General features: G+C 37.1%; 2 protein-coding genes across 5 annotated transcripts in view; one reads left to right on the plus strand and one right to left on the minus strand.

Moving 5' to 3' along the window:
* The window catches only part of LOC128889547 (centrosomal protein of 290 kDa), a 76,218-nt gene extending 67,599 nt beyond the window's left edge, over positions 1–8,619 (minus strand). For both annotated transcript variants that reach the window (XM_054147263.1, XM_054147264.1), the window contains exons 1-17: positions 8,361–8,619; positions 7,947–8,031; positions 7,794–7,840; positions 7,623–7,709; positions 7,416–7,551; positions 7,194–7,330; positions 6,874–7,112; positions 6,664–6,796; positions 6,405–6,595; positions 6,188–6,329; positions 5,873–6,104; positions 5,466–5,631; positions 3,869–5,209; positions 2,983–3,280; positions 1,340–2,493; positions 386–584; positions 82–302 (exon numbers count right to left, since the gene is read on the minus strand). In XM_054147263.1, the coding sequence (XP_054003238.1) occupies positions 82–302; positions 386–584; positions 1,340–2,493; positions 2,983–3,280; positions 3,869–5,209; positions 5,466–5,631; positions 5,873–6,104; positions 6,188–6,329; positions 6,405–6,595; positions 6,664–6,796; positions 6,874–7,112; positions 7,194–7,330; positions 7,416–7,551; positions 7,623–7,709; positions 7,794–7,840; positions 7,947–8,031; positions 8,361–8,540 (4,988 nt within the window). In that variant the 5' untranslated portion in view covers positions 8,541–8,619. The remainder of the gene's footprint in view (positions 1–81; positions 303–385; positions 585–1,339; positions 2,494–2,982; positions 3,281–3,868; positions 5,210–5,465; positions 5,632–5,872; positions 6,105–6,187; positions 6,330–6,404; positions 6,596–6,663; positions 6,797–6,873; positions 7,113–7,193; positions 7,331–7,415; positions 7,552–7,622; positions 7,710–7,793; positions 7,841–7,946; positions 8,032–8,360) is intronic.
* Positions 8,620–9,147: 528 nt separating this feature from the next.
* LOC128889551 (2-oxoisovalerate dehydrogenase subunit beta, mitochondrial) overlaps positions 9,148–11,486 on the plus strand; it is a 12,878-nt gene continuing 10,539 nt past the window's right edge. Inside the window, exons 1-3 of one of the 3 annotated variants that reach the window (XM_054147276.1) lie at positions 9,148–9,387; positions 9,985–10,062; positions 10,865–11,067. In XM_054147276.1, the coding sequence (XP_054003251.1) occupies positions 9,240–9,387; positions 9,985–10,062; positions 10,865–11,067 (429 nt within the window). In that variant the 5' untranslated portion in view covers positions 9,148–9,239. The remainder of the gene's footprint in view (positions 9,388–9,984; positions 10,063–10,864; positions 11,068–11,486) is intronic. The other 2 variants (XM_054147275.1, XM_054147274.1) reach the window with 2 other exon arrangements.

Raw genomic sequence — 11,486 nt, forward strand, 5'->3', positions numbered from 1 at the left:
ATGATAGAATTAATGAATCATGTGCTCGTTCGTAAGAAAATCTATGCCACGCAAATGAAAGTTTCCCCAATGAAAGACTACCTGCGGCTGAGTTGTTGCTTCAATTCCGAAATTTCGTGCTTGTACGTTTTCTCCTTTTCCAGCAACGACTGCAGCTGTTTGCGCACAACCTCCGTCTGCGCTTGTTGCTGCGACTGATCGCGATTAAAGGCCAAAGTAATTTCGTGAGTCTTCCTTTCGGACTCACTGTGCGTTATGGCTCGTTGGGATCTGGTCGCAGACCCCATTAACTCAACCTCGTTCTTCGCGCAGGAAAAACGAAATGAGTTCAAAGTTTTGGGAGCATTGCGCTCTGAGAATTCTTATTTTTCTTCTAGTATAGTACCTGAAGCTGTTGGCAGGTCAGACTGAGCTCGTGAATTTTGTCGTCCCTCTCCTGCAGCTCCTTCATCAACGAAATGTTCCCTTTCGTAAGCAATATGCGATTCTCGGCCAATTCTTTGCGAAGCATGTCCGCCTCGGACTGCCACTTCTTCAATTCTCCACGATAACTCTCGAGCTCGCTTTTGTGTTGCTCCTCGAGTCTGAGCAAGAAGAAGCAGGTACGTAACTTCCATTTGTAAGAAATTGAATTAGGTGCGTTCAGTTTTGAGCAAGGTACAGCATATATATAGAGAGAAAGACATTTTTATTCCGTATCTTCTTGGCAGTATTATCAACGAATAGGCAACGCTCCCTCGATGGTAATGAGCCCAACCATGACCACGTTTGGACTATTGTTTAATTTAAACAGAAGTTTTCGACGTGTTTCTGTTCAGGGAATTATTAATAGCTCGAGGAATTTTTTACTCCGTCTTTGGTATATTAGCAACATTGTCTCGACTCTTACACTGACTGTAGGTCGTACCCTTATAGAAGTACCTAACAATTTTATTTATTAACTAATTAAATGCAAACAATTTCATATTTCATAAGACTGAATTACTGAATAAGAAGCAAGAGCGTCGTGAAGGTATTAATCGAAAATGCTCAACATTTACAGGCGTTTCATTGGAAAATAAGTATCTCTCAGTTTGAGAATCACTGGAATAGGATGTAATTAAAAGTAGTCCGAACAAGGTCGCGTTTGGAGTCATGTTTTTCAGGAAGTCCTCGCCAATCCATTGATAAGACTTTCACAAAATAATTTGTAATTTCCATCGCAAGATAAAATTCCCCTCATTCCAGATAAACAAAGACAGTGTTTACGAAGCCTCTGAATCCTATACAGGATACATCTATTTTTTACAAGTGGAAGATACTGTACTTCGAACACCATTTCGTTCTTACATCGACTCACCTCTCCCTCATACCATCCATGTGCTTCAGTCTCTCTTCAGCTAGCAGATGCCAGCGATCGCTCAACTCTCTGGTGATATTCAGATCCGCCTCGAGGTTCGAGACCTTTTCGTGAAGCCTCGCTACCTCCTCGACTTGCATGGCGTTACTCTTGGCGACAGTTCTCACAGCGATCTCATTCGTCGTCTCTTTGGCCAATTTTTCTGGCTCGACGTTCTCGACGGTACTTCGTTGATTCGACTCGCGGATCTCGCTCTCCATCGACTGAATTCGACCGTGCAGGCTCTTGATCTCGTCCTGCAATCGAGCAGCAGCCTTGCTGTGCTCGTCCCTGTCCTCCTTCAGCAGACTCTGATACCTGGTTATGGTTTCCTCCTTCTGACCGAGAAGCTTCTGCAAACTGTTTATCGTCGACTTCAGGGCAAGTTTGTCACTGGAGTCAGCGCTTGGTGGCTCCGGCCGAGACGATAACCTGTACTCCTCCAGCAGTTTTTCCTTCTGCATTAATTGCGAATCCTTGCTCTCTATCGATTTCTTCAATACCGTCGCCTGCCTTTGGTACTCCGCTATCTGCGATTCGTACATGACTAATGTCACGGACCGTTCAGAGGCGAGTTTTAAAGTCTGGTTTAATTGCTCGCGAAGCAAGGACACCTCGGGCTGCTCGCTCCTTTCCGTCGTCGCGTCTTTCTCCATTGTCTGTCCTCTCGGCTCGGTCTCCATTCGCGTTAGTTTTTCTTCTTGCTCTGTTTCTGCGTCCTTGTGCTCCGCTGCATCGATCTGTTCTGTTTGCTTCTCCTTCGAAGGCGATCCCCCTAGTCCTGTTTTTCTCAGAGGCGAGGCGGTCTGAACTTCAACTTCGCTCGTGTCCTTCTTATCCAGACAACATGTGTAAGGATCCGTTTGTATCTCCCCGGATTGCGTCGCTGTCGTTGCTTGAACCGATTCGTGTTTATTTTCTAGAGACACTGGGCTGGTCCCTGTGCTGCGCACGTCGGCTTTCCCGTGTTTCTCTTGAGCTCTCGACCAAGCCTTTTGAACTTGCATCATGTCCTGTTCCATGCTGGTTACGAGCGACTCGTATTCCGCAAATTTGTCGTTGACGATTTGCAACTCGTGCTCCAATTGAGTTATCTTTCGTTTGTACTTGAAATCCTGGTTAATTTTTGGTATTATTATCGTATGGAATTTAATTAATAGACAGTTGGGAGGCATGTGCTTTGAAACAAATGTAAAAATTTTAGTTCAAGCGTAGTGCTGTGGTGAGTATGTTGCCGTTGTTAGGTACTTACATCATGGAATGATTTTTAGTTAAATAAAGGGTAATTGTTCGGTCAAAAATAAATCGAAAATGTGGAATAGAATTTTGTCGTGTGCTTGTCCTGCTCGGTTGACGCATGCGCTGAACATACACATTTAAAAATCGACTTTCTCGAAAACGAAGCTTCATTGACAAGAATTTTATTCTGTTTTCGATCTATAGTAAAGTAATTTATATAAAAAAAAAAGTTGTGCGTGTTTCTCAGAAATACTCTGAGAAGTATTCAGGATTTTTATATTCGTGCTATTTCAGATCGAGTAAAGTCGGATAAAATAGAATTGATACTAATTGCTACGATTGAAAAATATTTATACAAGACGTACGTTTAAAGTGTACTGCGAATATTCAGAAAAGCGCTGCACGATATCCTGCACGCTATTACTTCCAATCTGTTGTTCTAAAATATCCTTCAAGCTCTCGACAATTTGCAAGCGATTGGTTAACATCTCTTGTTGAACTTTGGCGCTTTCGTGGCACTCTCTCGCATTTTTTAATTCGGAGTCAACGTTCTGTCGTTCTTGGTTCAACTTCGACGATAACGAAATTATTCTATCTAAAGCACTGATGGAAGTGGAACCTGCATATTGATTCTGCAGGAACCTTATAGTGTCTACGTACGTTCTGCAAATAGATCCTAATGATTAGAATGCGACCGGTCATTATACAATGTAAATAAAAATTTAGTCCTCTCCTCCCAAGCGGCCTATTCTATCAGACTATTCTAATTCTATTTAATTCAAAAATACATTCTTCGACAGTCTTTATTTCCAAAGCTTACTCTTACCCAAGGCAGTATGAAGAAATACTTTTTGTTTACGTCTAAAACTATCATACAGTTTTTTCTTCCACTTAACCCATGACAAGGATCGAAACCTTTAATCCAAATTCTTTTTTATTGGATGTAGAAATTAATTATACGCCTTTCTAAGATAAACTTACCAATTATTTATTTTAAAAAGACCAACCAATCTTCAATTCCTCTGACCCACAGATTTAAAAAAAGTACATATAGTAGTATAATGTAATTAAAAAAAAAAGTGGTAGATAAATATTTCTTATTAGACCAGAGTTACAAATAATTAAATGTAAAGACAGAGAATTAATTTCTGCACCTAATAAATCAGCATGCCCTAACGAGTCGCCTTATATACCTTCGGTTTCACCTGCCGCTAGGGAAGGACCAAGTAACTCATTAAATAATAATTTCACCTGCATCGCGTTTCGCATTGTTTACGACAATCCTGCACATAAGAACGCAACCCCTCGCACGTTGTCCTTGCTTTATCGAGCTCCTCCTGTAAACTAGACACCTCGTTCTCCAATCGTGCTTTCTGAGCATTCAGTTCCATCTCCGCCATTTTCGTGCTCGCCAATTCGAAATCGAGCCTTGAGATGGTAGCTTTATCTTCACTGGCAGCTTGCAAGTCCAGAATCTGGTGCATCAGGCTGTCCAACTCCGAAGTGTTCAACGAATTCAATTTATACTGTCTCTCAGCTTCTTCCTCAGAGATTCGAAGTGACTTCGTCAACTTCTCGTTTTCCACCTTCAACTGCTCGATACTGTCCTTCAATTCCTGCATTCTGTTGTCGTCTATAGGCAGAGACTTCTCGAAGGACACGTCTTTCGCGAGTCTCTTGTGCAGGATTATCAGTTCCTCCTGTAATTCGGACTTGGCAGCAGTCACATCTTTGATATTCTCCTCGCACTTTGATAACTGGACCTGCAAGATTTCTTGCAAGCTGGTCACGTGATCGGCACGTTGCTTCTCCAGCAATTCCTTAGCCTTGGCTTCCTTCAACTGATGCGTTAAGTCCTCCTGACTTTCGGAACCATAATCCTTCTGCAACAACTCGATGAGTTGATTCTTCTCTTGCTTCAAGAGTTCCAACTCCTTCGTCAATATCTGTGTTTCGTTATCGTTTTGGGACACCATATGATTTTCTAACAAATTGCGATATCGTATGCTCAGTTCTTTGTGCTTCTCTTTAAGTTCGTTGTACGTTGTTTTGCTAACCGAATTGGACAGGTTGCTTTGTAATATCGAAATCTCTCGTTCAAGAATGTTGTTGTGCTTGTTTGCATCAGCATGAGCCCTCCTTAAGTATGTTTCATTTTTTATCACTTCCTTATGGTCGTGATACGCTTTCATAGTTTCTTTGTCCAGAAGTTGCTGAAGAGCAGCGTTTTTTCTGTTTATTATGAGAACCTCGCTGGCAGCTTTTATGTACTCTTTGGTTTTAATCGTGTAAGCCTTTTTTATTTCGTCATCACCTTCTTCTAGTATCTTTGAACTCTGCTCGTAAACATCGAGCTGCAATTTCAGCTTTTCTATCTCAGTTTTTAATTCGCTGTTCAGCTGTTTCAACGAGTCCTTCTGATTTTCCCAATCGTCCGCTTCATTAGCGTACACTTCTTGCAACCTTTTCAATTCGGAGAGATACATCGTCGCTTTTTCACTGTCAGACTCTTCCGCGTACACTTTCTCGATGTCCGTATTCTTGTTCAAGGCTAGAGCCTGAAATATCTTGTCCTTTCTTTGCAGCTCTTTTCTACAATATTTTTTGCGAAATTTTAGCCTTACGATTCGCAACATAGCACTACCCATACGACGCAACATATCTCAGGAACATTGTGGATACATTACTGTAATAATTCAGCTCAATATTCCTTTCAAAGTATCTTTTTATGTGTGCAGAACAAAGTAAATATTCGACATGGAGAAGCTACTGCGATATTCTAAACATGTTTCATCAATATTGTGTGCCGTATGGGTAATTAAAACCACTGAGTATTCTATAAATGTACCTCAACTGCTTAAGCTGTCCTCGTAATTCAGCATTGCTACCCTGTACAACGTTCAAGTGTTCTTGCAACCTCATTGCTGGGTGGTACCAGCCAGCTAAATGTCTTACATCTAAAGCTTCTAGCAACCTTTCTAACGCGCTAGACTGTATTTCCACTATGCTTTTACCTGAGACATTAAACTATTAATGTACACAATGTTTTTGCACATGCAACGATATAAAATTAATTAGGATTTTCTTGAAGACGATCTAATCTTCGTGACCATGGTTAGTATACGTGTTCGATAGAGTACTTGTGTGGGTTAGAAATAGATCGAGAATGAAGAGCAATTGAAGTATGTTCTTGCGTGAATAGAAGGAAGAAGACAGTGCATCGTTAAAGTACCATTAAAATTAGTGGAAATTCACCGTCTTGATTACGTATACTGTCCAAAATTTCGTGCATGCCAGTTCTGAGAGCTTCGTTCTCTTCTAAAAGTAGCTGCATGTCCTGTTGCATGGTCGATTTAGGATACAACAATTGAAGTTCGGACTCTGGCAATTTGGTCGAATGTAAAAATTCAGTACTACCGTCTACGGTGTAATCCGAGAGGTCTAACACTTTCGAAGTCTTACTTAATTTATATTTTAATACCCTTATCTAGAAAATTAATGGCGTTATTTAGAAACTTTTACTTCGGTCAAATAACAAGAGTTCGGTAACTATGACTGTCTCATTCTTACATCTGATTTCATTTCTAAATTTTCTTCAACAAGGATTTTATTTTGTTCCATTAGACTTTCTAACTTCTTTGCTTCCTTTTTACGTTTCTCTATAACGTTCTGTATCGACACTGATTCATCTTCTGGAATTCCTAGCTTTTCTCTGCAGTTCGTGTTATCGGTGTTTAGTCTTTTATAAAGTTCAATGGACAAAGGGAAAAGTGGCATATGTAATTACCTAAGAGTTACGATCTCCATTTCTTGATACGAATTTAACATTTCCAGTTTGTTAACGACGTTAATTAAGTCTTTGATATGCTCATTTTTATCCTTCTGATCATCCTGTAACACTTTTATTTCATTCAGCGCATCCGTCAGGCCTTGATTTTCATCCTCGTACTTCCTTAAAGTCACTAATACTTCGCACAACTGAACAAGAAAAAGTCGTTAGGAACCGACGTCATGTTTCCTAAATAAAAAATATATGATAAACTAACTTTACTGCTTCTTAATTGGGCATCTTCCTCTGCCTCTGTCAATTTAATTTGCAACTTAGATATTTGCTCATTTGCATCTTGCAATTTTTTTAGCAAATCTTTGTGCTGTTTCTTTTTGCCATTTTTTCCAACCCTACGCAAAATCCGAATGAATTATCTCTAAATAAAAATCTTCTACCACCATCTTTATTTACCCTTAATTATACATACTTTCGTGCGTCTGCTTTTAGCTTTTCTATAAGCGTCGCACTTTCGTTAATCTCAACTACAGCTTCGGAAAGCTTTGTTTTTAATTCGGTGATAAATTTATCGCGAACCTCTAATTCCTCGTTTAAATGAACAATCTCTGATTTATTTTGTTCTTTAACAGACGCCACAGATTGTATAAGTGACTGTTGCAAATTTTCCTGTAGTCGCTGAATTTCAGCATCTTTTTCATCTAATATTGCCTAAAGAATTTTTGATAAAAAAAGATACGTAAAGAATTGAATAACTCAACCGAAGTTGACATGAATTGTAGTTATGTGTACCTTCCATTCGTTAATTCTAGTGTCAATTGCTGCACCGAATTCATCTATTACGTTATCTCTATCTACTTGCTGGGCAGTTATTTCCTCAATTTGAGCAACTAACGCAGCATTCTCGCGTTCCAAGTACGATATTTTGTCTGAAAGCAGAGACCCTTTCAATTTGACCGAGAATTCGTCTATAACTAGATTTTAAGTAAACAAAATACTTTTTACTACTACAACCTCTGTATTCTGTGAATTTCATTTGAGAGGAAGACAATTCTCCTGTCATCTCGTTCATCTTTTGCGTTGCATCTTCCATTTCTAGTGTTAAAGTTGTTAACTGCTCTTTCAAAATTACGTTCTCCTTCTCTAAGCTCTACAGAATTATGCAAAGTAAGCAACACAAACAGGCCACTTCAACCATGTTTTATTTCATCCTAATCTTACCTCTAGTTCTGTCATAAGAATTTTAATCTTTTTATTTTTCCCTTGTAATTCATCATTGTAATCAGTACTTTCTGGTATATCCAAATGCTTAAAACAATGACACAACTAGCTTTACAAAGAATACCATAAGTGTGTATGTATTAAAATTAAATGATTAATAGTTTATCTTACTTTGGATATATCATCGGTTCCATGTTTTGTATCAGATGTATCCCAATCTATGGAATGGAATTTAAAAAGAAATTCTTTTATAGTACTGTAATTTAATATACTCTAAAAAGAAATAACCTATATTTTGTTTGATTAAAAGCACACACTGTTTACCTTTCTTTTTACGCTTAGCAGGCTCAGGTTTCAAAGAAGTAATAGTTTCTTTTAATTTACCGCATTCTAAAAGTAATGACTCTACCTATTGGAAAATGTTTTTATGAATACCATACTTTACTGTATTCCTTGATATTCTAATTCTGTATCAATTATCGTTAGAGTGTGGATTTCATGTTACTTATAGCTTACATGAATACAAAAAATCTATGTTAAGTGAAAAATATTATTGTGCTAATTCATGATGTATACTCTGAATATTTTACATATCATAATATTTAATAGGAATGGCTCGGTCATAGAAGAATCAGAAAGCATATATCTTTTCATTAAATAACCATCACACAAACAATGGTTAAAATATAATATTGATAGTAGTTTATGACAGTATAAATACAGAATAATTATGTTTACTTGATTGTCTTTGTATTGTAGTATTTCCTGAGAGACTTTCATTAGGACTCTTAGGTTATGCAGGTTACTAATCTCATCTACATCGCAACTAATCATGGCAGGGTAAAGATCCTCCATATCGTCATCCGTTAATGACGACGGATCTATCGATAATATTCTATCCAAATCGGTGCGACCCATTTTTCACGATATTGAATCAATTGTCACTATTGTAATCTCGCTACCACAAACCGAATGGTTTGCTGACGTTTACAAGCGTCGCTTACTTGCGGTTACCATGGTAACTTTGTTTTGGGAGTACATAATGCCATCTAGCGCTACATCTCGTAAACAAGATGTAGTATCTCACTCAACACATCTTATGGTAAGCGTAAATGATGCCATCTAGCGGTACGTCTGATAAGCAGGGTGGAGTATTTCACTGAATAAGTTTATGGTAACTTTTACTGTAAATGCTGGCATTTATCGGTACATCTAGTAAACAGGGTGCAGTATTACCTTACATTTCAAATTTCTAACTACGTTTCTGTTATTTGAAACACGTAACTAAACATACAAATTAAATTTTCTACAAAATAAACATTTCAGAAAAGTTATAGCTAGATAATTGCTAAGTGTAATAAATCTCATTCGTAGTTCGTTGTCTCGACGAAAGGTATACGGAAAGTATCAGAGGTACATTAAAATGTTTCTTTAGCTGTGTGTTAAACATTTACAAGCGCGGAGGCGCTTGTATCTCGATTAGAGCTGTTTACGAAATTCAGATTAGGTCGAGCACGGGAGCTCGCGCGTTTTTCAATACCATATTGTATGTAAATACCGGTTAGGAGATAAAGCTACGCGCTATCGTCGCGCTGTTACAAACGACATTTATCCACGATGATATTCAGTAAATTGTGGACACGGTTCCTGAACGCTCGTGCGTCTCTAATTTTCTGTTCCGTCGATAGATACGTGCTACGCGAGAATGTCAGGTGTATACACTTCAACTACTATACGGATAAAAACACGAATAAGAATGCTACCGGTAAGTTTCAGCATTACCTTTTTAACGGCGTTTAATTAATCGATAAAAATGTGATAACGAATCATCATAAAAATTCTTGAACAAGTATACTTTCGAATATTTTATTTAACGATAATTTTGTTATAAATACTAGAGACTAGATAGTGGTTTGAATACAATTTACGTAGAGTAGCATCACAACTTTTGAATATTAAAAAGCTCTTTTGTTTTCAATGAAAAAATCTAGTAAACAGGTCAAGAATTTATATATTATTCAGCACAAAATAAAATCGATATACGTAGTCGAAACGTTTAAATAAAATAATTGAAACTGCTCGTTCAGTTATTTTTATGATTTTTCACGGTAACAATATTAGCATCAATTTGTGGTAACAAACCAATTTAAATCTAATTAAAAGCGACTCGATAGGGGTACGTCAAGATGATTGTCTTGAATGAAAAAAATTAGATACAAAGCTGGCCATTGTTAATGGATTGATTAAGACCGCGCAACACTTCCGCGTTGATAATGAATTGAGTTCAGATCTATGAAACTCGATGCAATAAATAAACGTAAGAAATCGACTGCTATGAACCCGTGAATTATTTTTATTTCAGGTAAGATTGAAAAGCTGAATATGTATCAAGCGATAAATCAAGGACTTCGGACAGCGTTAACAGACGATCCCGATGCAGGTAACAGTAATACTTTCTAAATAAAATGATAAATAATTTTTGGATTTGTTTGCTGTGAAATATCAATAAATTCACAGAAGAGGAATGTTGTTTTTTTCAGGCAGATAAGAGCAAGAATCATTCCTACATTTATTAAATATAATTAATAAAATATATCTAATAACTGTAGGCTAAATAAATATTAGTTCTCGCTCTTATCTACTTAAAAAAACATTTCTTCTCGATACTTGGAATTTAAACAGAAATATATAACGTGTATAAGATAATTCACATTTATCGGTAAAAATAACTATTTATCAAAATTGTTACATTAAACGTGACGAAATAAAAATGTATTATTGTGTTAGGAAACGATTAATGTACTGATTGATAATGTTACCAAATGCTCGCTAAATATTCTGACGAAAACGTAAACTATTTCCTTTATCTTATCTTGGAAATGCGATAACGCATTCATTGTAATACATGAACACGTATCAGCAAGTATTTCATAATACTTATACGTGATTATGCACAAGCGTTGATTTCAATTATAAGCATATTCAATACCAAGGATAATGTATGGCTTAAATTAAGTAGAATATATATGCATTATAAATACTTTATTAAAATTTCCGTTTGTTGCGATTGCATGTTTAAATATCTTAATCATTCATACATAAATATTTAAAAATCTCTTTGCTTTCTATAATATTATACTTGGAATACACAAAAGCAATGTTCTGTATACTTAGTACTGCGTATATTGTTACGTTCATGTTGATTGCATAACGAGGTCTAAGTAATTATTTTCTATGACTAGTGATATTTGGAGAAGACGTGGCGTTTGGCGGTGTTTTTCGTTGCACGGTTGATCTTCAAAAAGATTTTGGTAAAGACCGCGTTTTCAACACGCCACTTTGCGAACAAGGAATCGCTGGATTTGGAATTGGTTTAGCTACTGCGGGTGTAACAGCTATTGCGGAAATTCAATTCGCGGATTACATATTTCCTGCCTTCGATCAGGTATTATTTCTATTCACGTTCATTCTTTTAAAACAATACATAAATAAAATTTCATCGAATATTTTGTTCTATATGTCGAATAATTCTATTAAAACTCCTATATTTCGATTAATAATTTAGGAGACAATTACAGATTATTTGTTTTAATCTGAATTAATTTTCAAAATAATTCAATTAGAATTGTTTTATTACAAAATACTATTTAAAATATACAGGGTGTCCCAAAAATGTTGTAACACCTTGAAAGGGGTGGTTCGGGGGGTGATTTGAAACAACTTTTTCCTTAGCGAAAATGTTATCCGAGGCTTCGTTGAGGAGATATTAACGAAAAACACTGACCAATCAGAGCGCGCGGATACCGTTGGAGCGGCCGCGGTAGCGAAGGCTACGTGCTAGGCGGCCGCGTCCAATGTCCTTCG

This window comes from Hylaeus anthracinus, unplaced genomic scaffold (genome assembly GCF_026225885.1).
Source record: "Hylaeus anthracinus isolate JK02 unplaced genomic scaffold, UHH_iyHylAnth1.0_haploid 11997, whole genome shotgun sequence".
In the NCBI taxonomy this organism is placed as follows: domain Eukaryota; kingdom Metazoa; phylum Arthropoda; class Insecta; order Hymenoptera; family Colletidae; genus Hylaeus; species Hylaeus anthracinus.